The 27059-nt window shown below is 46.3% G+C and overlaps 2 protein-coding genes and 2 non-coding genes across 10 annotated transcripts in view; all 4 read right to left on the minus strand.

The window, feature by feature from the left end:
• Positions 1–5513: 5513 nt before the first annotated feature.
• C11H12orf57 (chromosome 11 C12orf57 homolog) lies at positions 5514–8883 on the minus strand. Of its 2 annotated transcripts, none has more exons than XM_075842941.1 (3): positions 8309–8883; positions 6574–6750; positions 5514–5770 (listed from the first exon to the last, which is right to left on the minus strand). In XM_075842941.1, exons 1-3 carry the CDS (start codon positions 8508–8510, stop codon positions 5628–5630), a joined length of 522 nt encoding a protein of 173 aa, XP_075699056.1. In that variant the 5' UTR covers positions 8511–8883; the 3' UTR covers positions 5514–5627. The 2 variants fall into 2 exon arrangements, with proteins under 2 accessions (XP_075699056.1, XP_075699057.1); XM_075842942.1 differs by having other exon boundaries at positions 8233–8402.
• On the minus strand, positions 8632–8687 carry LOC142664218 (U7 small nuclear RNA). The gene has a single exon (XR_012851228.1). It is a non-coding gene; the product is annotated as a U7 small nuclear RNA (small nuclear RNA).
• Positions 8884–12804: 3921 nt separating the features above from the next.
• On the minus strand, positions 12805–12860 carry LOC142664217 (U7 small nuclear RNA). The gene has a single exon (XR_012851227.1). It is a non-coding gene; the product is annotated as a U7 small nuclear RNA (small nuclear RNA).
• A 7065-nt stretch (positions 12861–19925) lies between these two features.
• Positions 19926–27059, minus strand: part of ATN1 (atrophin 1) — a 35240-nt gene continuing 28106 nt past the window's right edge. For 4 of the 6 annotated variants that reach the window (XM_075842944.1, XM_075842946.1, XM_075842943.1 and 1 more), the window contains exons 7-10: positions 26073–26889; positions 25842–25985; positions 24916–25096; positions 19926–24058 (exon numbers count right to left, since the gene is read on the minus strand). In XM_075842944.1, the coding sequence (XP_075699059.1) occupies positions 23992–24058; positions 24916–25096; positions 25842–25985; positions 26073–26889 (1209 nt within the window). In that variant the 3' untranslated portion in view covers positions 19926–23991. The remainder of the gene's footprint in view (positions 24059–24915; positions 25097–25841; positions 25986–26072; positions 26890–27059) is intronic. The other 2 variants (XM_075842947.1, XM_075842948.1) reach the window with 1 other exon arrangement.

Consider the following 27059-nt stretch of genomic DNA (forward strand, 5'->3'; position numbering starts at 1 on the left):
TCGGCCACTTATAACGCTACAGTACGATTAGGCCGGTTTCCCACGGGTCTGATACGCTGCGTAAAACCTGTGCACCGTATCCGACCTGGAACCCGCAGCCCCCTCACATTGTGGTGCGGTTTTTCGAACTGAATTTCTGCGGTGTAAAAAAAACCAAACAACTTCCATACTTACCTCTCCCTCTTCTCTGCGCGTAATCCGGCCTCCTAAGATTACGTAGCAGGCCATGTGACGATGCAGCCGGTGATTGGCTGCAGTGGTCACATTGGATGAAAAGTCATCCCAGAAGGCCGGACTGCAGGAAGAAGGAGAGAGTTCTGGGTAAGTATGTTTTCTTCGTTTTTCTGTTGCGGATTTTCCCCATTGAAGGGATGCAAAACCCGCAACAGGAAGCCAATTTGTTGCTGCGTAATCGCTGCGATTCCACCACAATAGTTGCAACACTTGGCTTCTTGTTGCTGGTTTTGCATCCACATCGAATTCAATGGGAAAAACTCGTAACAGAAAATCAACGAAAAAGCAGCACAAATTGACACGTGATGGATTTAAATTCTGCACCGCAGGTAAATTTATTAACGTTTACGCTGCGTGGGCAGATTTTCTAAATCTCATCCACTTTGCGGCTACTGTAAATGCTGCGGAATTTCCGCACAGAATTCCATTGTGGAAATTGCGCAGTGTTTATGCTACGTGGGCACCCGGCCTTATAAGCTGCTGATTCTATGTCCAGCAGCCATTTCTTTTTGAGGATTGGACCTTTTCGCTGAGACTTTTACAGATCGTGTATCCCTATATCCTTCCGTCTCATGACCTCGTGTGTGGCCGCTAATGTTTACCCAAGAGTCGTGTGTATTTTGGCTGGAATCAGAGTAGAATAGTAGCCCCAGAAGCAACACCATTATCAGCCGGCATAGAAAATCAACAGTAAATATAAGCCCTTGAGTCGTCCTTTTCTGTCGAGGAGTTCAAAATTCTTTACAGCGGTTATATCTGTTTCTGGGAAAGCTGGGTTAAAACCAAGATGGCTGCAGGTTACAGCTCCCACAGAGGATGTCACCCAGCTTTCCTAGACTCTAGATCTCTAGTAATGCAGCAACACAGATCAGAGCTTGTATCGCTGCAGAATTACTATTGAGGGTACTGGGAAAGCTGGGTGAACAAACCTTATAGGATGTGATGTTGGCACAATGAGAGACAGTTTGCAGCCTTGATCAAACATACTCCACTGTTTGTTGGTAGATGAAAATTATAGTTGCGACTGTCAAGATGAAAATGGGAGCATTGACCGTCACGCTAACATTACGTAATGGAACCCACAGGTTTTTCTTCCCTTTTTTCTCTGTATAATGTATTATAATAAGGGAGCAGTGCCATCTAGAGGATGTTAGTGGAATTACATATGAAGTATACTAAAAGTAGAGTGAAAAAACACGGCGCCACATGTGTGTATCAATTATGAATTTGATGGGCAAAAGATCGTAACTGCTCACCTGTAAAGTTAAAAGTAATCCGCGAGTTCAAAGCTGCTGCCGATCCCAACGCAAAACTCCAAAGAGATGCCAAAATTGATTGATAAAGAATAAAAAACGGGATACTGAGGCGCTGCTTGATAAAGAGTTAATACATTTAATTGAGGTAGTATAAATAGACAATTGCTACGCGTTTCAACGCCGGACTGGCGTCTTCCTCAGGCAAGTTAAGATGACAGCAAGGAGGCACATATTTATACACATACGGAATGCAGGGCTAATTAAGCCTAATTCAGACCAGAGTCCTGAAAAAACCGCCAAAACCAAATGTAACTTTGATTTCATAACTGTCACCCCTATTGAGTATATTCCTGTAGATATATCCAATAGGTTCATTAGGTTAAAACAAAGGGAACATTTTTGGATTTACAAACTGGGGACCTTGTATCCAAATGGCCTCAATGACATCGCAGGATCTACATTGGACTGATACCCTTTACTAATTTTAAAAAATGCACCTTTTAAAGCACTTTTACATATGAGCTTCTTCTTATGAATATTAATATTGCTTAATTCTTTTTGTACAATTATTTCTATATGTATCCAGCAGTTGCAAATGCATTTTTATTTATCTTACTTCAATTCTTGTGTTATTTTAAGTTTATGTTCAATGTGCAATTTCATAATCCATTGCCTTTTTGCGCAAATATTTTATGCCATTTTGTTTAAATGATTTAATTACTATATAATTATGCAATTATGCGGTTATGTACTGTCTGATCATTTTATTTCCATTAATGTTGTTAACATATGACAACAATGAATTGTTTTAACACTTTACGTTTGGATTGAACTCTGACCCGCTGGTTTTGGCGGTTTTTTCAGGACTCTGGTCTGAATTAGGCTTAATTAGCCCTGCATTCCGTATGTGTATAAATATGTGCCTCCTTGCTGTCATCTTAACTTGCCTGAGGAAGACGCCAGTCCGGCGTTGAAACGCGTAGCAATTGTCTATTTATACTACCTCAATTAAATGTATTAACTCTTTATCAAGCAGCGCCTCAGTATCCCGTTTTTTATTCTTTATCAATCAATTACATATGAAGTGGCAGGGTTTGATTTTAATAGGAGAAACTTTTTAGCCTGTGACTTGTTTAATAATATATATTATATATATATATATATATATATATATATATATACATACATATATACACACACACACACACACACACACACACACTATTCCGTAGATTCATTACACACAGAGGGATCTATTTCCAGTATTTTTTCTTTTAATGTTGATGATTATGGGAACAGTTCATGAAAACCCAAAATTTAGTCTCTCAGAAAATTAGAATATTGGGTAAAAGTTGAAGCTTGTCGACTCCCGGTGTGACACTCTAATCAGCGAATCAACACAAAACACCTGCAAAGGTTTCCTAAGCCTTTAACTGGTTGCCGACACAAGACGAGCATTGAAGGACCCCAGGGCTGTCTGAACATATTTCCTGTTGTTAGGGCATACTGAGGTCTGCCCTAGCAACTGCCTGTGTACTATCCGTACACGGGCTAATGTACTGGCATATAGATATGTTAAATTAATGTAAAAAAAAACAAAAAAACAATTATGTTGCATTTTTTTTTAAAAAGGAAAAAAAATACTTTTTTTTTTAAAATAAATAAACTTTTTAAAATATAAAGTCCCAAAACATGAAATAATATAGACATATTTGATATCGCCACGACCGCAACAACCTGTACAACAAAGGTAAAACATTATTTATGATGATTGGTGTAAAAATAATATATATTGGAACTGCTTTTTTTCTGCATTTTCGCTAAAATAAAAATTTATATAAATTAAACGATAATGTATTTGTACCAAAAAATGGTACCTACATAAAGTACAACTTGTCACGTAAAAAACAAAGTCTCATACAACTACGTCGTACAAAAAAAAAATGTTATGAGCGTCAGGATGCAAAGAGGCAAATACAAAAAAATTGTTCTGTCTTCAAGGCCAAAATTGTCAGTTTCCTTAAGGGGTTAAAAGGACGGGTCTGCTGCTCAGTGTCCACAGTCCTGTTTTCAGATGAAAGTAAGTTTTGCATTTCATTAGGAAATCTCGGTCCCGGAGTCTGGAGGGAGAGTGGAGAGGCGTCAATCCAAGTGTCCTGCGCTCCAGTGTGAAGTGTCCAGTCAGTGATGGTTTGGGGGCCGTGTCATCTGCTGGTGCCGGTCAATGTTATATCAAGTCCAGAGTCAGCGCAGCGTCTAGCAGGACATTCCCAGCACTTCATGCTTCCCTCTGCTGACGAGCTTTATGGAGATGATGATTTCATTTTCCAGCAGGACTTGGCACCTGCCCACACTGCCAAAAGTACCAACGCCTGGTGTAATAACCACAGTATCTCTGCGTATGATTGGCCAGCAAACTCACCTGACCTAAACCCCATAGAGAATCTATTGTCAAGAGGAAGATGAGATACCCCAGACCCAACAATGCAGACGAGCTGAAGGCCAAGATCAAAGCAACCTGGGCCTCCGTAACACCTCAGCAGTGCCACAGGCTGATCACCCCCATGCCACGCCGCATTGATAACAACTCAGCAGTGCCACAGGCTGATCGCCTCCATGCCACGCCGCATTGATAACACCTCAGCAGCGCCACAGGCTGATCACCCCCATGCCACGCCGCATTGATAACAACTCAGCAGTGCCACAGGCTGATCGCCTCCATGCCACGCCGCATTGATAACACCTCAGCAGCGCCACAGGCTGATCACCCCCATGCCACGCCGCATTGATAACAACTCAGCAGTGCCACAGGCTGATCGCCTCCATGCCACGCCGCATTGATAACACCTCAGCAGCGCCACAGGCTGATCACCCCCATGCCACGCCGCATTGATAACAACTCAGCAGTGCCACAGGCTGATCGCCTCCATGCCACGCCGCATTGATAACACCTCAGCAGTGCCACAGGCTGATCGCCACCATGCCACGCCGCATTGATAACACCTCAGCAGTGCCACAGGCTGATCACCCCCATGCCACGCCGCATTGATAACCCCTCAGCAGTGCCACAGGCTGATCGCCCCATGCCACGACGCATTGATAACACCTCAGCAGTGCCACAGGCTGATCAATGCGGCGTGGCATGGGTGTGATCACACCTCAGCAGTGCCACAGGCTGATCTTCCCATGCCACGCCGCATTGATGCAGTAATTCAAGCAAAGTCGGAGCCCCGGACAAATATTGAGGGCAGATACTGGACTGACTTTTCAGCAGGACGACATTTCGCAATTAAAAATCTTTTTTGAAATTGGGCTTATATAATATTCTCATTTTCTGAGACAATAAGTTTTGGGTTTTTATTAACTGTTCCCATAATCATCAACATTAAAAGAAAAAAATGCTGGAAATAGATGCCTCTCTGTGTGTAATGAATCTATATCATATATGAGAGACACTTTTTGAATTGAATTACTGAAATAAATTAACTTTTTGATGATATTCTAATTCATTGAGAAGGAGTGTGAGAGTGTGTCTGTGTCTGTGTCTCCTGAAGGGGAAAAAAAATAAAATAGAAACATTGAAGTTCCTGCAGACCACAGATCTAGGTGACATTCTGTAAATGATCCAGTCCAGAGGAATACATTTGGCTGCACGCAGATCCCTGCACCCCTGTGGACTGCAGCAGACCCTCGATTGGAAAATCTCCTGCAGAAAGTTTGTGTGTAGCCCTTACCTAAAGCTGGCCCTACACATGACATACTTGTCAGTGGATCCCAATGATTCCCTTGGAATTCACTGAATTTTTTTATGTATTCGGACAGTTGTCTATTCCTGGTTATCTTCCAATTTTTTTCCTCTGGAGATAAGCGGCACTAGAGATGTCCAACAGCTGATTTTCCCCCTTCTCAGTCGAGATGAATGTGCTTCTCCATGCAGGACCCTAGAAAGATAATCCGGCCTATACGTATCTTATTTGTATGGCCGGCAAAAGGAGGCTCACGATACACAGACACCACGACCGCTTCTCTCGGTAGAAAAGAACAATACATTTAATTGCAGATAATATATAGTCGTGTGAGATCCTGACGAGACAGTCCTGTGTGTAGAGTAGAGGCCGCGGCTGGGGGGGGGCTGTCCTATGATGAGGGGATAGGCAGCCCAGCATGAGGGGGTAGGGGCAGGGGTGGAAGGAAGAATGATTTCAGCTTGTTGGACATGGCTGCGATCTCCGGGTCCTGGGACTCAAAGGATTTCACCAGACGAGCAAATCGGAGGACACCTGAAAAGAGGGAAACCCAAATTGGACGTGAAGGGGTCGGCTCTATTACAATCTTGAATTAATATTTGCACCTGTCTAATAATTTCAAGCGGCTGCACTACAGGAAGAAGCCCGGACAAGAGGGGAGGAGATCTGTGAGCGGCTGACCGATCAGGGGACGGACGGACGCGAACACGCATTTACTGCACTGCAAACCGTTCAATAAATGAATATGAAATTCTATATTGCGGAGCTCAGAGGTTCCCCCTCTATTATTGTAGAGGTTACAGGGGCTTAAAGGGGATATCCCAGAATCCACCAAATTCCTGGCGAACTCTGTGGGTTCCAGCGATCAGACAATTATCACCTATTCTGTGGATAAGTGATAAAGGTCGATTCTAGGAATACCCCTTTAAGGGGATTATAGGATATAAAAAGCAGGCTGCGAGGTCTTAAATATAAGCTGTTCCTAAGCCGCGACTCCCCACCAGTTCCTGGTCCTAATAATGACATCACATGACCGTACCGGCCAATCAGCGCCCGGTGACATCCCCATGGTCACTAGTTGGCCGCCGTGGTCATGTGACATTGCATAAACATCACATGATCACATTAATGGGGTTTTGGAGCATAGGCCATCAATGTTTGATCAGTGGGACTTTCCTGACCAGCGTCGAGATAGAAGTCGAACAGAAAGATCGCCGCAGCACCGGTCTTCTAGAAACCGCTGGTTGTCCGAGCTCGGGGTCAGAAGATTAACTTTACAGGAGTTTCCCCTTTAAATATAACTTATTTTAACCCTTCGAAATGATGCAGACACTTACCCTCCCCGTCCGGGCTGAACCCGTAGTTCTGCAGCACCTCTTGTTGGATCTGTACAGCTGCGGGGAGGAGAAGCTGCAGAACTTTTCCCAGGTCGTTCCCAGAATTCTCTCTGGCCTCCTCCAGACGAGCGCTTCCGGTGGGAGACTGCAGAGCGTCCAGCACTTCCCCCAACGCCTCTGCAACAGAAGACGCGGTCACATCATGGAATAATCAAATGCTGCGACTTTACGTTTACAATTCTTCACGAGATCTCTGCTTGCTGAAAGTGAATAAAAACATTCTTGTGTGCATCCAGACGCTAAATCCCATCCTGCTCCCAGTGTGGCTGGTACTTATGGGAACATGTGGCGTGTATGGAGACAGTATGACTGGCACGTAGGGTGCCCCATGACTGGCAGTTGTGTAAGAACGTGGCTGGCACTAATCAGGGCACACTTATTAAGGGGCACCATGGCTGGCACTAATGAAGACCTTGTGATTGTCACTTAATAAGATAACATGGCTACCACTGAGGACCCTATGACCAGCATGTATGGGAACATTTTAATTGGCGCTATAGGGGCACAGTAACCGGCACTTATGGGGACAGTGTTTCGGTAGTGATGGCGACACAATGTAGTTGGCACTTATCTGGAGATAACGTGGCCTTTATGGGGACATTGTAGCAGGGACTTATGAAAACTGTGATTGGCATTAATGGGGCACCAAGGCTGGCACTTAAGGGGACGCCACTCTTGACAGGTGTGGGGTTACTGTAATTGGCGCTTCAGGAGCAGTTTCTGTCTGCAGTAAGTGAAGAAGAACATTCAGGGGCGCTGTAACTTGCCCTTAGGGTATAATCACACAGGGCGGGTACGCTGCGTAAAGGTACACAGCGTATCCACCATGACGGCCGTAAGGAAATTCCGGATGAAGAATTGGGGTGTAGTTTTTCGCCCGGAATGTCTGCTGCGAAAAAAACTAAATATTCCCACGCGTGCCCTCTGACTTCCTGCAGCCCGGCCTCCTGCCGGTTTAGCCCATGCGACCGCTGCAGCCTGTGATTGTCCTGTGATTGGCTGCAGGGGTCACATGGGATAGAACGTCATCCCAGGAGGCCGGGCTGACTGAAGAACAGAATTCTGGGTAAGTAGAAGATTTTTTTTATTTTGAGTTGCGATTTTTGCAGCAGAATCGCAGTTTTTCCCATTGCAAAAAAAACCCAACATTTGCTATTTGTTGCGGGATTTACCTCGCCAATAAAACCTGCAACAAAAAAGCAGCGATTACACAAATACAACTGAAATGTTGCGGATTAAAAAAGCGCACCGCAGGTAAATTTCTGAGCCTTTTTTCTGCTTATTATATACGCAGCGCGTGGATGGGATTTGTTCTCATTTTATCTACTCTGCTGCTATTGTATTATGCTGCCGATTTTCTGCAACAAAATCCGTTGAGGAAAATCTGCAACGTGTGAACTGACCCTTCAGATGCCTGGTAGTCATGGCAACAATGTGGCTGCCACTTCTGAGCATCCCATGGTCTTTATGTACGGACTGGCAGCTATGGGGGGACACGGACTGATAGAAAGGGGCGTGGCCAGTTTCCCTCAGCGCGTGACATAGAACGCTTAGATATCGCAGGGCTGTGGTGTTGGCGGGTTGTGGACACGTTCTTACCTTTCACCTGCTCTAGGCTGAGGGCGACATGCTGGACTGGAGGAGCCGGCCGCTGGAGGCTGGACATGGCGCTCACCTGTGTATAAGAATATCCGAGGACACCTCCGACTTATAACATCGCCGAGCTGTACGTGGTGTGTACACCGGAAGCGGCTCTCAGCTTGATGGCCTTTGAACCTGGCGAGTCGCCGCATGAGAGCGCCCTCTGCCGGGTGGAGGTTTGCGCCGTACGTCACGAACGTTTTTGCAGCGCTGGTCACCAATAATATGGCGACCATAGCTAATTCAACAAAGGGGTTTTCCAGTCGTAAAAATTGAAGCCTCAACTGTGTAGCGACGCTCAGGCGGCCACACGGTAAACCCTAAATCACTTTATACATTTATTTTGGAACAGAAAAGATCGGCTCTTGTTTCCAAGAACCTACTAGACAATTAGCAAAAAAGCTATAATACCAAAGAATGACACGCAGACTGTAGGAGCCCAGTTTTCGACGCTAAATATTCAAATTATGGCGACTCGTCACCTCGGACCAGCATTACAACGAGTGAAATTATAGAATCACCAAATAACGAGCTCTGTATTAGACAGCAGCCACATTACCTACTAGTGATAAATATCTGAGGGAATAATAGATTTACATACAACGTTCAGCCAAATTATTAATCCTGGTGTAATATGCAGATTAGCGAGCGCTGATTGGCTGGATAGAATAATGGGCGTTACCTTCAGGAGACCAAGGAAGGAGGCGGGACTTGTCTCTCTGTTGCTAGGAGACGAGAGCTGTGAACGTGTGTGCTGTCAGTCAGGCGGTGCATTGTGGGAGGCCGGACAGGAATGTCCTTGAGTGACTTGTTCCTGCGTCTTGCCGGCGCTCAGAATACAAATGTAAATAAATAAGAGATTAGTTCTAGGCTGGAGAACCCTCAGCTGGGGGCAGCAACGCAGAATGTGCCAGAATTTGTCCAAAACAATGGGGTTCCTACTGTTCATTAATGGGGTGTACTAGAAATGTTCGATGGGTGATCGCCAAATCTCTGGGACCTCCTTGATCAATAAAACTGGGGTCCCTTATTGTACAAATCCGAGGAGAGGATCAGGGAGAGTCAATTATGAATTTGCGGTCACTCTCTATTATAGTCTATGGGAGCTATGGAAAAAAGCTGAGTTCAACTGTCGACGTATATATCCCCCCGACGTATAATAAGACACGATCTTGTCATACGTTGAGTCAATGGGGTCCTATATACTTACGGCGTAATCGCGGCAGATTTTCACAGTGTGAACAGAGCCTAACGAGACATCAGACCCTCGTCCTCGTGGGGATCCCAGAGATCAGAGTGGCGGCAACAGGGGTCCACATGGCACCTAATGTGCGGTGACTGGTTTCCTTTAGACACACGAGATCCCACATTGAATTATAATTTTGACGTTAGTGCCCATATTGGGCACCGGGATCGATATAGGAGATTAACCCTTTGTGTGCCACTGGCATAACGATCATCCCCCCCCCCCCCCCTAAGTTTTTGATGGAGTCTTTGGTTCAGTTTCTTCAGCAAAAACCAGAAATGGATCCGAAAGGAAGGAAAGGTGTAAAGAAAAGACTGAGGCGTCTCCTTCCTTTTGTGTCCACTTCTGGGTTGGACAGAAAAAACGGAGCCCAAAACTGTGTGTGATCCTTAGAAAGATCCTTCAGAATTGTCTCCAAAAGTGGCAGTAAGTTGTCAGGAAGATGAATTATCACCTATCACCTTGTGAGTCCTCTCAGACATTCATCAGAGCCGAGGGGTCCCATGAAAAGACCCTCCAAGGGCAATAATCCCCTAAAACGCCCCTTATAATTTACTCAGTTTAGCTTCTCTTAAGCCCCATGCGCACGACCAGAGTTTTCACCCATAATTACGGATCCGTATTTGCGGACTGTAAAAACCATTACGGTTGTGGCCTTAGGCCCCACGCACACGAACGTATTGTTGCGGACACAATTCACCCGCAAATCTGCGGGTAAATTGCGGGCCCATTCATTTCAATGGGCCCATGCACACGACCGGGGTTTCCACGGTCCGTGCATCGCCCAGGAGCCTGGACCGCAAAAAGATAGGACATGTCTTATTACGGCCGTGTTTTGCGGTCCAGGCTCATAGAAATGAATGCACGCGGCCATGTGCACGGCCCAGCAGGTGACACTCCGCGGCCATCCGAGCCGAAAATCACGGCCATGCCCATAATCACGGTCCGTGATTACGGGCACGGCCGGCCGCATTTTCGGTCTGTGCTCCTGTACAAAGTATAGGAGCACGGTCCGTAAAAATCAAAAGATGGGACATGTCCTATCATTTGCGGAGGCTTTCTACGGCCCGGGCACCTTCCCGCAAATACACGGACACCTATGGGAAGGTGTCTGTGGGCCATAGAAATGAATAGAGACGCATTTTGTTCCGCAATTACGGTCCGTAGTCGCGGATCTAAATTTTGGTCGTGTGCATGGGGCCCCAGGGGAGTATAAAAGAAAATAAAAAGCAAAAATCAATTAAAAATATAGTGTATAAAGATTTAGTGTCTACTTTGTGACGCGGATGTCTGGAGCACACATAGGGACGGGTTTGAACGTCACTTGTTGTGAGCGAAACCTATTAAAAAAGAAATAATAAAAATGAACCATAAAGAAACTCATTCAGAGGGAATTTGCATGTAACCAGCTGGATTAAAATGAGTTTATTTCTCACACTGGCGGTTCAGGGGCGCGGTGACTGGCACCTATGGCGGACACTGACTGATAGAAGGGGTATGGGCAGTTTGCCTCAGCACGTGACATATAACGCTAAGGGCATGTTCACACAAGGCGGAATTGCAGTGGAATTCTCCGGCGGCCGTTTTTTTACATTTGTTTCAATACAAAGTTACTTCAGACGTTGCGGAAAACTCCGCTCCGGACCAGAGGCTGCGGTGTAAAATTTTCCCTTTCTGGACGTGGCGCAGCCGGTCGCTGGAGATGGCGCTCACCTCCGACCTGTAACATCGCCGAGCTGTACGTTGTGTGTACACCTGAAGCGGCTCTCAGCTTGATGGCGTCTGAACCAGGTGAGACGCAGAAGAAGAGTGCCCTCTGCAGTGCGGAGGTCTGAAACACATCGCAATATGACGCCGTACACGATGTCCATTCTTGCAATACCGGTCACCAATAACATGGCGGCTATAAATAACCCAACAACGTTGAAAGCACCACATTTAACCCGTTAGTGACCGCCCCATAGTGTTTTCACGGCGGTCACTAACGGGCTTTATTCTGATGCAATAGCCTTTTCACGACACAGCATCGGAATAAATAAACAGAGGTAGCTGAGGGCTGGGGGCGTCCCTGCTCGAACCGGTGAGATCGATATTAGTATCGATCTCACTCGTTTAACCCTTCAGATGCGATGCTGAATAGCGAGCGCCGCATCTGAGTTGTTTTGGAGAGAGGGAGGGCGGGAGCTCCCCCTCATCCCACTGACACCCGGCGATAAGATCGCTGAGTGTCTGTGTCTCTGATGGCAGCCGGGGGCCTAATAAAGGCCCCCAGGTCTGCCTGTGGTAAATGCCTTCTAGGTCATGCGTCTGGCATGTCCTAGCAGATGCCTGTCCGGTTTACACGGACAGGCAGTAATACACTGCAATACAGAAGTATTGCAGTGTATTATAATAGCGATCGGATAATCGCATATTAAAGTCCCCTAGTGGGACTAGTAAAAAAAAAAGTTTAAGAAAGGGTGAAGAAAAAAAAAAAGTGAAAAAAATAAAATGAAAAACCCACTTTTCCCCCTTACAAACTGCTTTATTAAAGTAAAAAAGTTACACATATTTGGTATCGCCGCGTCCGTAACGACCCCGACTATAAACGTAATACATTATTTAACCTGCACAGTGAACGTCGAAAAAAATAAAAAAACATGCAAAAATTGTGGTTTTCTTTGAATCCAGCCTTAAAAAAAAAATGTGATAAAAAGTGATCAAAAAGTTGCATCTACTCCAAAATGGTACCGATTAAAAACGACAAGTCGCCCCGCAAGAAAAAAAACCCTCATACAACTGCATTGATGAAAAAATAAAACCGTTACGGCTCTTCAAATATGGAGACAAAAAAACAAATCATGTTGAAAAAAAAAGTGTTTTCACTGTATTAGGGTATGTGCACACACACTAATTACGTCCGTAATTGACGGACGTATTTCGGCCGCAAGTCCCGGACCGAACACAGTGCAGGGAGTCGGGCTCCTAGCATCATACTTATGTACGATGCTAGGAGTCCCTGCCTCTCCGTGGAACTACTGTCCCGTACTGAAAACATGATTACAGTACGGGACAGTTGTCCTGCAGCGAGGCAGGGACTCCTAGCATCGTACATAAGTATTGTGTTATTTATACCACACGAAAAACGGCGTAAATTTAGGAGGCAACAAAGCGACACATTCCCTTTAACACACGGCTACGTCAACACAAAAATAATAAAGTTACAGCTCTTTGAATAAGACAATGGAAAAACGAAAAAAATTACATGATCATTAAAGGGTTAAGTCTACTTTGCACCAATAAAAGGCGGCTCCCGTTTCCAGGAACCTACTAGACAATTAGCAAAAGAGCTATAACACTGCAGAGAAACCCGAGACTGCAGGAGCGCAGCATCCGACGCTTACTATTCAAATGACGGCGACTTGTAACATTGTGACTAAAATGATAATGTGTGGTTATATAATGACGAGCTGTGTATTAGACATTGGCCATATCACCTGTGATAAATATCTAATGGAATAATAGATTCATCTACGACGTTGTTCCAAATTAATCCTGGTGTAATATGCAGATTTGTGAGCGCTGATTCGCTGGATAGACTAATGGGCGTTAAGAGACCAAGGAAGGAGGCGGGACTTCTCTCTCCGTTGCTAAGAGAGCTGTGAACGTGTGCGCTGTCAGTCAGGCGGTACAGGCCAGACAGGAGTGTCCTTGAGTGACTTGCCGGGCGCTCAGAACACGAAAGTAAATAAATAAGATGGTAGATGGTGCCTGAAGCGGGCGAGACGCACCATGAGAGCGCCCTTTGCCTCGTGGAAGGTTGAAGCACAGCGTAAGAAAAGAGTTACGCGCGCTCTCGCCACCACAGCCAACCAATCAGCTGCAATGTTTAAAGTCTAATATTAACCAGAAGAGTGCTGCTCCTGTAATTGCAGACCCAGTGTGACACGAGCTTGCGAAGAGCGACGTGCAGATTAAAGGACCCCAGTAAGCGGCGCGTTACCTTCAGGAGACCAAGGAAGGAGGCGGGACTTGTCTCTCTGCTGCTAGGAGACGAGAGCTGTGAACGTGTGTGCTGTCAGTCAGGCGGTGCATTGTGGGAGGCCGGACAGGAATGTCCTTGAGTGACTTGTTCCTGTGTCTTGCCGGCGCTCAGAATACAAATGTAAATAAATAAGAGATTAGTTCTAGGCTGGAGAACCCTCAGCTGGGGGGCAGCAACGCAGAATGTGCCAGAATTTATCCAAAACAATGGGGTTCCTACTGTTCATTAATGGGGTGTACTAGAAATGTTCGATGGGTGATCGCCAAATCTCTGGGACCTCCTTGATCAATAAAACTGGGGTCCCTTATTGTACAAATCCGAGGAGAGGATCAGGGAGAGTTGACTGAATTCACAGTCACTGTCATTTATAGTCTATGGGAGATATAGATATAGCAGAGGCCGACGATCGCCGTATATCCCCCGACGTATAAGAAGATGACACTATTTTGGCGTATGTTGAGTCAATGGGATCTTACATACGTACAGCCTATGCGCGGCAGCCAGGGGCGTAACTAGGAAACACTGGGCCCCATAGCAATCTTTTGACTGGGCCCCCTCCCCTGGGTGTCACACACAGCCCCCCTGTAGATAGCGCCACACACAGCCCCCCCCTGTAGATGGCGCCACACACAGCCCCCCTGTAGATAGCGCCACACAGCCCCCCTGTAGATAGCTCCACACACAACCCCCTGTAGATAGCGCCACACAGCCCCCCTGTAGATAGCTCCACACACAGCCCCCCTGTACATAGCTCCACACACAGCCCCCCTGTAGATAGCTCCACACAAGCCACCCTGGAGATAGCGCCACACACAGCCCCCCTGTAGATAGCTCCACACACAGCCCCCTGTAGATAGCTCCACACACAGCCCCCCCTGTAGATAGCTCCACACACAGCCCCCCTGTAGATAGCTCCACACACCCCCTGTACATAGCGCCACCCCCCCTGTAGATAGCTCCACACACAGCCCCCCTGTAGAGAGCTCCACACACAGCCCCCCTGTAGATTGCTCCACACACAGCCCCCCTGTAGATAGCTCCACACACAGCCCCCCTGTAGATAGCTCCACACAGCCCCCCTGTAGATAGCTCCACACACAGCCCCCCTGTAGATAGCTCCACACACAGCCCCCCTGTAGATAGCTCCACACAGCCCCCTGTACATAGAGCCACACACAGCCCCCCTGTACATAGCGCCAGACACAGCCCCCCTGTAGATAGCACCACATACAGCCCCCCTGTAGATAGCTCCACACACAGCCCCCCTGTAGATAGCTCCACACACAGCCCCCCTGTAGATAGCTCCACACACAGCCCCCCTGTAGATAGCTCCAGACACAGCCCCCCTGTAGATAGCTCCACACACAGCCCTCCTGTAGATAGCTCCACACACAGCCCCCTGTACATAGAGCCACACACAGCCCCCCTGTACATAGCGCCAGACACAGCCCCCCTGTAGATAGCACCAGACACAGCCCCCCTGTAGATTGCTCCACACACGGCCCCCCTGTAGATAGCTCCACACACAGCCCCCTGTAGATAGCTCTAGACACAGCCCCCCTGTAGATAGCTCCACACACAACCCCCCTGTAGATAGCGCCACACACAGCCCCCCTGTAGATAACTCCACACACAGCCCCCCTGTACATAGCACCAGACACAGCCCCCCTGTACATAGCTCCATACAAAACCCCCCTGTAGATAGCACCAGACACAGCCCCCCTGTAGATAGCTACACACACAGCCCCCCTGTAGATAGCACCACACACAGCCCCTCTGTAGATAGCTCCACACACAGCCCCCCTGTACATAGCACCAGACACAGCCCCCCTGTAGATAGCGCCAGACACAGCCCTCCTGTAGATAGCGCCAGACATAGCCCCCCTGTAGATAGCGCCACACACAGCCCCCCTGTAAATAGCTCCACACACAGTCCCCCTGTAGGTGCCACATTGCCGCCAGAGCGGAGAGCGGTAGAGGTAGCTGGCCCTACTGCTGCCACTCTCCGCTCTGCTTTTGACTTCACTCACCGTCAGAAGTCAGGAGTCTTGCAGCGGCGTTCTCACTGGTGTCGACGCCGGCCCGGGAGTGGACCAGTCCAGTCACCTGACCGGTGAGATCAGATGACAGGTCAGGTGAATGGACTGGTCCACTCCCGGGCCGGCATCGATCGCAGTGAGAGCACCGCCGCAAGACTCCTGCCTTCTTCTGATCGCCGCTGCAGTCAGCAGCGATCAGCTGTTTGGATGCAGCGACCAGCGGGACATTTTGCAGACCGCCGGGACAGCGGTGAGAAACCGGGACTGTCCCGCCGGATCCGGGACGGTTGGGAGGTATGCAAAGAGGGACAATCGATGCGGCACGCAGCTGATTATTTTGTTTCTTTTAAGCCACACCTCTGATCCCACCAAATCCCCACCCATACACACCCGATTCAGCACACACAGTATCATGCTCCTATAGTGCCCCCACACAGTATAATGCTCCCGTAGCTGCCTCCATACAGTATAATGCCCCCATACAGTATACTGACCCATAGATGCCCCCATACAATATAATGCCCACAGTTGCCCCATACAGTATAATGCCCACACAGATGCCACCATACAGTATAATGCCCACACAGATGGCCTATACAGTATAATGCCAACATAGATGTCCCCATGCAGTACAATGCCCAAATTCCCCCATGCAGCATAATACCCCCATAGCTGCCCCATACATATAATGCCACCCACAGCTGACCACCACAGTATAATGCTCTCCATATCTGTACCCACACAGTATAATGCCCCCCATACATTATAATGCCCACCATAGCTGCCCCACAGTATAATGCCCCTACAGTGTAATGCCCCTCCATAGCTGCCCCACAGTATAATGACCCCATATAGTAAAATGCTCCTATAGCTGCCACCATATCAGCCCCCCTTCCCTACCCAGTATAATGCCCCATAGTGCCAAATAGAAAAATAATAACATAATTACTTACCTATCCCCGTTCCTTCTCCTCCCATCTGTGCTGTGAGTGACTCGGCGCAGACAGGCGATGACGTCACAACATCGCGCCTGCCTGCGCCGAGCCGCTCACTGCAGAGTGAATACTGGAGCAAGGAGCCGTCAGCTCCTTGCTCCAGCATTAAATTAACTGTATCAGGTAGCGAGCCAAGCGCGGTCACCGCTGTGTGGCTACGGGGGCCCTGTGGCAGCCTATATTGCCTGTAGCAGCCATAGCAGCTGCTAGCGGAGTCTCCGGGCATGGGTGGGGCGTGCCGCCTGGCGGCACGGGCCCCGTCATGCCGCGGGTCCCATAACAGGCGCTATGGCTGCTACAGTGGTAGTTACGCCACGGGCGGCAGCTTTCCACAGTGTGAATGGAGCCTAACAAGAGACATCAGAGCCTTGTTCTAGTGATCGTGGGGGTCCCAGAGATCAGAGTGGCAGCAACGGGGGAATCAATACGCTATTAATTACATCAAACGACGGAACCCTTGCACAATGGAGACAAACTAAAACCATCGGTACCGGATCCTTTACCATTGAAATCAATGGTGATGGAAACGGAAACCTATGGCTTCTGTTTGTGTCAGTCAGGGCTCCGTTCTGGCGGAAAGCTCTGACGGAACGGAGCCCTGACACAGATGTGAACGAAGCCTTATGACCTTCCACCTTGTGAGTCCTGTCGGACATTTATTAGAGCCATGGAGTCCCATGACTCTCTAAATGTACCAATTGTTGAAGTCTTTACTGTCGTAATCCTATAACGTGCTCCTTACAATTTTTTCAGTTTAGAAAAACGCTTAGAAAATGTCTGGGGGCATCGTGGAAAGGCACATTCTTGTTGGGACATCTGCGGGTGATACACTGTTATGGGGACATCTGTGGGTGATACATTGTTATGGGGACATCTGCGGGTGATACACTGTTATGGGGACATCTGTGGAGGATACACTGTTATGGGGACATCTGTGGATGATACACTGTTATGGGGACATCTGTGGATGATACACTGTTATGAGGACATCTGTGGGTGATACACTGTTATGGAGACATCTGTGGTGATACACTGTTATGGGGACATCTGCGGGTGATACACTGTTATGGGGACATCTGCGGGTGATACACTGTTATGGGGACATCTGTGGGTGATACACTGTTATGGGGACATCTGCGGGTGATACACTGTTATGAGGACATCTGTGGATGATACACTGTTATGGGGACATCTGTGGGTGATACACTGTTATGGGGACATCTGCGGGTGATACACTGTTATGAGGACATCTGTGGGTGATACACTGTTATGGGGACATCTGCGGGTGATACACTGTTATGGGGACATCTGTGGGTGATACACTGTTATGGGGACATCTGTGGGTGATACACTGTTATGAGGACATCTGTGGGTGATACACTGTTATGAGGACATCTGTGGGTGATACACTGTTATGGGGACATCTGTGGATGATACACTGTTATGAGGACATCTGTGGATGATACACTGTTATGAGGACATCTGTGGGTGATACACTGTTATGGGGACATCTGTGGATGATACACTGTTATGAGGACATCTGCGGGTGATACACTGTTATGGGGACATCTGTGGATGATACACTGTTATGAGGACATCTGCGGGTGATACACTGTTATGGGGACATCTGTGGATGATACACTGTTATGGAGACATCTGCGGGTGATACACTGTTATGGGGACATCTGTGGATGATACACTGTTATGAGGACATCTGTGGGTGATACACTGTTATGGGGACATCTGCGGGTGATACACTGTTATGAGGACATCTGTGGGTGATACACTGTTATGGGGACATCTGCGGGTGATACACTGTTATGAGGACATCTGTGGGTGATACACTGTTATGAGGACATCTGTGGGTGATGCACTGTTATGAGGACATCTGCGGGTGATACACTGTTAGGCTGTGTTCACACGGAGTTTTTTGCAGGAGGAAAATTCCTCCTGCAAAAACTGCTCCAGTAGGTTTTTGCACAGTGGTTTGACAAAAACTCGTCAAAACACTCGTCGAGGGTTTTTTTTCCTCTTTCTGACTCATTGAAATGGGGTTTTGGAGGAGGAAACCGCCTCAAGATGGGTCATGTTGCTTCTTTTTACCACAACGAGTTTTTTTTACTCGTGGAAAAAAAACTCGTCTGCCTCCCATTGAAATCAATGGGAGGCATTTTCGGGCGGTTTTTGAGGAGTTTTTTGGTGTGGTTTCTGCCCCAAAAAACTCGTCAAAAAACTCCGTGTGAACAGGGCCTTATGGGGACATCTGTGGATGATACACTGTTATGGAGACATCTGCGGGTGATACACTGTTATGGGGAGATCTGTGGATGATACGCTGTTATGAGGACATCTGTGGGTGATACACTGTTATGAGGACATCTGCGGGTGATACACTGTTATGGGGACATCTGTGGATGATACACTGTTATGGAGACATCTGCGGGTGATACACTGTTATGTGGAGATCTGTGGATGATACACTGTTATGGGGACATCTGTGGATGATACACTGTTATGGGGACATCTGTGGATGATACACTGTTATGGGGACATCTGTGGATGATACACTGTTATGGGGACATCTGTGGTGATACACTGTTATGGGGACATCTGTGGGTGATACACTGTTATGGGGACATCTGTGGATGATACACTGTTATGGGCACATCTGTGGTGATACACTGTTATGGGGACATCTGTGGGTGATACACTGTTATGGGGACATCTGTGGTGATACAATGTTATGGGGACATCTGTGGATGATACACTGTTATGGGGACATCTGTGGATGATACACTGTTATGGGCACATCTGTGGTGATACACTGTTATGGGGACATCTGTGGGTGATACACTGTTATGGGGACATCTGTGGGTGATACATTGTTATGGGGACATCTGTGAATGACACTGTTTTGGGGACATCTGTGGTGATACACTGTTATGGGGACATCTGTGAATGACACTGTTTTGGGGACATCTGTGAATGACACTGTTTTGGGGACATCAGGGGGAGAATTAGGGTCCAGTAAAATAGGGTCATGAGAAATCTTTCCTGCCACATTGACCAAGTTCTGGATCTCATGTTATTTTTTTGTTTTTGAAGATGCGTCCCAATCTTCGTGCGACTGTAAATTGGATGTGAGGTTTAGACCTTGTTGATTTGTCCGCTGTTGGGTTTTCTAGGTATAATATTTAATAGAAGAACTACACAATTACACTTACTTGGGAGACCGCAGTCATCCCTTCAGATAAATCGGATAACATTTCAAACAGAAGCCCACAAATCAAAAAGTCTATTGCGGTTGTACACAAATTTCACACAAAAAAAAAAATCCTCCACATATATAGTGTAAGTGCCTTTTCACTTTATTCCAACCCCCCCTCCGCGCGTTACACCGGTGGCCGTGCAAAGTCATCGTGCAATGGCGCAAGAGGAGGCGGAGAGTACAAAAGGGGTGGGGCTTGGGTGGATGAAGGAGTGTAATATCCATATATATTTATACAGTTATATTTTCATAGGCTCCCACTCTCCCCCCATCGCTCTCGCACACGTATGTAAATATACAAGGTCACACATATATGTACAAATACACACATCGCTTTGTATTTCTCATATATACACACAGGGTTTACAGTCACACTTTCCTCTTACATACGTCATTTATAAAATGATGAGTAGAGAAGGTTGATATGTTTTACGTAATAGTTTTATATATTTGACTCGTTGTAGATGACGACCAACATATACATATATAGGTCCGTTTTTCATACGTACGTATATAATGGGGTGGAAGGGTCTTGGAAGACCTTTAGGGACCAAAACATAAACTATATTTAGTTAAAATATTTGGGATACTCTTTGGGTCTTATCTTGACCCTCGCAGTGTTGGACTGAGGCTCGTTGGGCCACCAGGGTTCTGAGGGACCGTCCTACCACTAAGCAGAACCAAGTACAAGACCGGTTTTAAGGGCGTTCCCATATAAATTGGAACAAACCCGAGCAAGACGCGTTCTTCTCACTTTCTGCTCCAGTTGGGGTTGTCCTCTGTTGGACGTTTCGACTATTAGGGGATCCGGCTTGGAGATAACCCAACATTTTTCGGATTATTATACCCCTACTATACATTTGAACACCCCAATGGTGGTTCTACCGATACAGTAGATGCTAAATCTAAAGCAAGATACTAAGAAATGCCCAAAAGGCCTAAAATACAACATAGAAGGACTATGACCCTCCAAAGACTCAAGAGTAGGATTACTCTCCAGACTCAACTATTGGATCTAGCAGTGGGGATTATTTGGGGTCAAAGTCAGCCCAGGTCAATGCTGCAATTGACTACAGGTGATAATTTGGGGGAAATATGTCATCCCAACGCCGATCCCTACAGTCTGATGGCCGAAGAAACATATCAATAACCTGCTGGAATATAACAATACGTGAATGAGGTTGTCAACCCCTTTTGGTTAAGCAGGTCCCTAACACGGAGCGATTAAGATTAGGAGAGATCCTCTCAGGGGCAACGGCTTCTGCATTATGTATACAGGTGGGATTCTTCTTATTGAGCGCTAACATTCAATAGGGCATGAGGGTCTTAGCATACCACCAATAGGAAGCCATCGTGATGGCCCACACAATCCAAAAAGTTCAGAGAGGGGGAAGGGAGGGGGTCTTTCACCTAGACCAGATTTCCTTTCACTCATATGTGGTGGGGAGTCACTTTTTTTTTAGCCAAACCACATAGATACCGGGCGGGGGAGGGGACTGTAGAGATGATCTATGGACCAAAACTCCCCTTGTTCAGGGAGTATAAAAGAAAAAAAGAAAAATAAATATAGTGTTTAAAGATTTTGTGTCTACTTTGTGACGCGGATGTCTGGAGCACACATAGAGTCAAAACCTATTAAAAAAAAAATAATAATAATAATAAAAATAAACCATAAAGTATCTCATTCAGAGGGAATTTAAATGTAAACTGAGGAGGCTGGAATTACTTTCAAATTCAATTATGTTTCACGTTGGGATTTATTCTAGATAGTTCCGGCTTTATTTTTAATTAGGTAGCACTTGAGCCGCGTTAGGGTCCCCATGACAACACTTCCTGCCTGCGCTCTGGCTGTTCAGCTTTGTTATAGGCACACTGTGGAGCTAAACGTGCTAGGATAGGGTTGTTTTTTTTACATGGATGGAGAGTCTTATCCACCTAATGTCCCTATGACACGGCTAAAACACAAGAACATAGGAAGAAGTTTTGTCATGGGGGCACTGAGGTAGAGGAGCTGCGACACGGTTGAAGAGATCCGTACCACTTGTACTTATTTTATTGATGATGTGTTTCGAGTTCTCAGGGCCTAGACTTTTATGATTCCAGCTGCCTTAGTAATCAGATTTTTATAAAAATATTTTTGTCTTTTTTTTTTAGAAAAATCAAATTAATAAGACCAACTGAGATGGGGATTTGAGACAGACTGGTTACTATGGAAACGCTGTAATTGATTCAGACATGTATATGCGGTTGTCAGGCAGCACATCCCTAGCAACCAATCTGTTTCAAAACCTTAGGTCCTTAGAAGGTATAGGTAGATGATACAAAGAAAATACGGCACTTGCATACCCCTGCACATATACACACACGGGCACACAAAAAGTTTTTCGTAATGGCATATACTGTGGAATGGATACGCACAGATATACTCTATACTCAGGGATCAAATATATGTATATACAAATCTGGAAAAAGGTCGATCATCCCTGGTATATACATAAATACATATACGTACACACACTCAAACATACGTGATCCACGACGCGCTCGCTGCTATATACAGGTTTACAACACACTCGTGTATACATACACATACATATATACAGAGTGACGTACATCCTCACTTACATACGGGTATATACAAGGTGAACCGTAGCTACATACGCACTTATATGTATGTACATCCATACACGGCTATATACAGACTGCGGAGCACAGAAGTAAATAGATGGCGTTTTCAATTCATCTGATGCCTCAAAGAATTGTAAAATAGCGACAACAAAGCATTTGTGTTTGTTGCTAAACATCATTTGGATATCTTTGCTTTTAGAAGTGATGATGTCATCATCATTCACGTGATATCAAAGGATGACGAGTTGTAGTGTAGATGACATCACAGGGAAGTTGATCAATGAGTTGTCATCATAAGGAGACCATGGTTACCCATCTATGGTCTAAAATATATAGGCCGTGCCCATTGTATATAGGCAGCCATTTTGTAACCTGTCCACAACAGATGGAAAAAAATCAGCCATTTTGAAACTCACCGTCACACCTTCAAGGCAGCCATTTTGTCACCCGTTGCCTTCATTCAAGGAAGTCAGCCATTTTATGAAGAAATATTTCACAAGCAACAACATTAGGGGTTGGTATACCAAAGAAAATACGTAACGTGGACTTCATTTTGGATTCCTCATTTGCTTACGTCATGCCATGACCGACTTTCTCCACACTCGACCGGTCAGGTGACTTTACCCGCCATCCATTCCACGTGCCTCAGTGCGAATGTCCAATTATAATAACATACAGACAGACAGACACATACATACGGGGGAGAGCCAAGCTCAGTCACACCCAAACACACTATTAGTGACACGTTACATACAAAAAAAAACAAAAACAGGTCCATTTTCTGTCAGGTTAATGGAGCGAGCTGTCTCTTTCTATAGCTGCGTGGACTCTCTCTGCTGGGAAAGGGGACTCTTTATGTGTCACTGATACAATCCTATGATGTCACTTTCCCATAGGATGTGTCTCCTTGCAGAAGACATTTGCCTCGGTCACAAGTGCTTCCGTCAGTTGTGGGGCTGTCGCTATCTATGTCTATATAAATTCTCACAGTGTACTTTCTGCGTAAGGGTCACGGACTGTCACGGGATGTCTCGGGTGTTACAGGGCATCTCTTTCTGTATAATATGTTCTGGGTTTCAAGGTGACGCGTTTCATCGAAGGGTTGCCTCACTGTGGTAGGGTGTCTATATATCCCGGAGAGTCACTCTCTTAGGTATATTTGGGGTTATTTTCCACATTGTGGCTCACTCTGGTATATCACAAGAGGTGTCACAGGCTCGGATACGGTATGTCTCTTGGCGTAGATTGTGTATCCAGGAGTATCTTTCTCCAATACTCTGCCAAGGCATGTGTCTCTTGCTACCAATGTCCATCTTTTGGGAGTCTTTTTTTATTTTTTTTGGTCCAGTTAAATATTCCTCCCTTCTCAGGGATCTGGATCTGTGATGTCATCCTTTCTTGTCCAATCAGATGCTTGCAACGAGTCAGATGACCTCCGACCCTATGACTTCATTACAGGGTTTTATCGGTTTCTTTCTTCAAGTGACTGTAAAAGGATTGCACAAATCTTAAAAGCGTCACATAGGTCTTGTTATTGTCATCTGGTCCTTTTGTTTCAACAGGATTGTTAAAGAGTTTCTCCACCTAAATTTTAGAAAAATCTGATTAATAATGCAGACAGAGATGGGGGATAGGATTGACCTGACTGCTGCCAGGCTGCTTTTCCTTCTCTGTTGTCAGTACCAATCTAGCGTTGAGCTGAGGAACTCCCATTATCTGAAATACAGTGTATCCATGGCAACCAGTCTAACAGATACAGCCTTGGGTTGTCAAGACAGCATGTTCATAGGAACCCACCTGCTAACATGTCCGCAACCCACCTGCTAGCATGTCCCTAGCAACCCATCTGCTAGCATGTCCCTAGCAACCCACCTGCTAGCATGTCCCTAGCAACCCACCTGCTAGCATGTCCCTAGCAACCCATCTGCCTATACAGGTCTTCAAGTCAAGTCAAAATTGGTACTGAGATGAAACACAAAAAAGAAGGGACAAGGAAGCTTGACAGAAGGCATCACCACCTGGCGAAACCTGGGTAGATTCAGGGCCCACTTGGCTGGGAAGGTGGGCCCATGGTGATCTGGATAAATATGCTCTACACTTGTCAAGCCAAGGCTGGCATAGACAGCGGGCCCACTGCGACTCTGTCCACAAGGGTCCACATACATCGGGACCACCCTTTTCTGTACCTCTTACTGCCATATTAATCAGATTTTCTTTAAAAAAAAATAAAAAAATTAATCTACCTCTTTAACAGGTAAAACATAACAAAATTCCTGCAAGGTGGACTATTCTAGCTTCGTAACACATTTAGAACTTTAATTATCCATCAGAACACCAGCCGATTTATTAATTGGTGCCGTTATATTTCCCAATAGCCGCCTGTCAAGTCTGATTCCATGTGATAATACTCTTATGGTATTTAGTAAACTAAAACTACTCACCTGTAATATTCTTCTTGTCCGGGAAGAGGAACACCCTGCAGTGGATGATGGGTCTGTAGCCAATGCTGTTGCTCCAGGGCCAGGCGCTGCAATTCTGCGGACTGGGCATGCATGGCCTGTAACTGGTGAGCGGCCGAGAGAGGGGCAGAAAGAGAGGAAGGGAGGTCTCTGTAAGGAGAGCCTGTTGGGAGAAAAGAAATGAAAGGGTCAATGTTTCTCCCTTTGACCATACAGGTGCGTTACTATTCATATATGCTCTTAAGGACTCTGCTAAAATTAGCTGACAACCCGCTGTAAGAGGTATAACGGTGGCCATATTGACTGTCTCTGACCAATTGATATAAACAAGGAACATCTGAAAAGTATTTTAGGTCCAAAATTATGTGTTGAATAATTTCTTAAAATATCTTTATAGCGGTCGGAGCTAGGTTTTTCTGACACAGAGCTCCAAATCTCCTGCACAAACAGTGCCTACAGCCACCACTAGGAGGAGCTAACTCCATACTGTTTTACTATCTAGTTTATTGTAAAACTGTATACAGTAAGCTCCTAAGCTCCCCCTAGTGGTGGTTGCAGGCAACGAGAATGTTATCTTTCGAAACTATGTCTATGCAGGGGATTTGGAGCTCTGTATCACTAAAAACAGAGCTCCAAACGCTATAAATATATACTATAAAAAATAATTAGTGACAAATTTTAACCCATTTAGATAAAAAAACAAAATGATGTTCAAGGGTGGGCATTCACTTTAAGATGCTCAGAGGTAGTTTGTGTGGAGTAATGATATTTTACTTGCCCATTCAGGTAAATTAATGGGCTTGAAAGGTGACAATCATTTAAAAAAAATAATTACTCAATAAAGTGTTCACTTCCCTTCCTCCACCCCCACAATATATAGAATATGAAATCACTGCTCTGGCACATACCAAATATCTGCTGTCGGAGGACGTCACTATCATGCAGAGGGTGAGGAATCAATGTATTTTGTAGGGCAGCTGCGGGGTATGGGATCCGTGTAAGATGGGAACCTGACGTGAGTGGATCCATCAGTGGGTGCACAGCAGCGGAAGCTGAGAAAAAATTGGAAAATGTTTTGAAAGACTGGTAAACGTCATGATTTTTTTTTCTGAATACAAAGCTACCGCTCTAGAACTTACCTGCGTGTATGGCGTCCTGCTGGTGTAAGTGGAGGTGTGAATGGATGTGCGAGTGCTGGTGATGATGTGGGGTAACGTTCAACATTTGGAGTCTGGTCAAGGGGTCTCCACTAAGAGCAGCCACCCTTTCTGCATGCTGTCGTTCTGCAGCCAGTCGTTCAGCGTAGGATAGCTCTCTTTGGGCCCCTCCGGCTGCTCCGTTTGCTCCTGGTCCAGCACCAGGCCCTGCTCCTGCGGCCCCCAGTGCCAGCCTTTCCCTCTCTAGAGCATGTTGGTGAGCGTGCTGCCCATGGTGGTAGGAGAAGGCAGGGTGCAATCCCATTTGTGGAGGGACTCCAGCAGAAGAGTGTGGTGGTTGTTGAGGAGGTTGGTGATGTGGTGGCGGTGGATGCGTCATGGAGAGATTAGATGGGTGAAGAGGGTCTAGCTCTCCTGGTTTTACTTCATACCCAGGTTTCAGCCTTTCTCGCAGCTCCCTTTCTGCCCGGTTAGGGTCGCTGGCAAACACAGCTGGTAAATTGTAGGCTAGCAGCGGATCTCCTAGAGGTAAATAAAAGGGGTGGTGTTGTGGGTGACCGGGTTGCGGTGCTCGGCCAGCTGGTGAAAGTACATGAGGACGGGCGTATTCACTTAAGGTACGAAGAGCAGGTGTATCAGGTCCCAAATATGGAGGAACGGCAGCCACAGCTCCTGGGGGTTCAAAGTGAGGTGGACGAGATGGGGCTGAAGATGGAGAAGGCAAGGCCAAAGATGGATGGTGAGAAGGAGGCTGAGGACACATCTGAGGACAGTCATGAGATCGGGACTCCAGTTTTTGCTACAATAAAAGAGGGGAAAAAAAACAGGATTACAATGACATACTTATTTGTAACCTCAATAATGCTGTTTCAGGGAACCAGATTTTGGGAGCACGATGCAATTAGCACATTTACTTGACTGGAAAGGTCTTCTCCGGGCTATGTAAGTTTCCTTCCCCTTCATATTTTT

The sequence above is a fragment of the Rhinoderma darwinii genome, chromosome 11, assembly GCF_050947455.1.
Source record: "Rhinoderma darwinii isolate aRhiDar2 chromosome 11, aRhiDar2.hap1, whole genome shotgun sequence".
In the NCBI taxonomy this organism is placed as follows: Eukaryota; Metazoa; Chordata; class Amphibia; order Anura; family Rhinodermatidae; genus Rhinoderma; species Rhinoderma darwinii.

What these genes read in the sequence shown, in the direction of transcription:
- C11H12orf57 (XM_075842941.1), bottom strand. Translation starts at nt 8,510, where the DNA reads ATGGTCGCCATATTATTGGTGACCAGCGCTGCAAAAACGTTCGTGACG. An exon ending in TCGGATATTCTTATACACAG is followed by an intron (nt 6,751 to 8,308) that starts GTGAGCGCCATG and finishes CTTCTGTTGCAG; the next exon opens with AGGCGTTGGGGGAAGTGCTG. An exon ending in GTTCAGCCCGGACGGGGAGG is followed by an intron (nt 5,771 to 6,573) that starts GTAAGTGTCTGC and finishes CCCTCTTTTCAG; the next exon opens with GTGTCCTCCGATTTGCTCGT.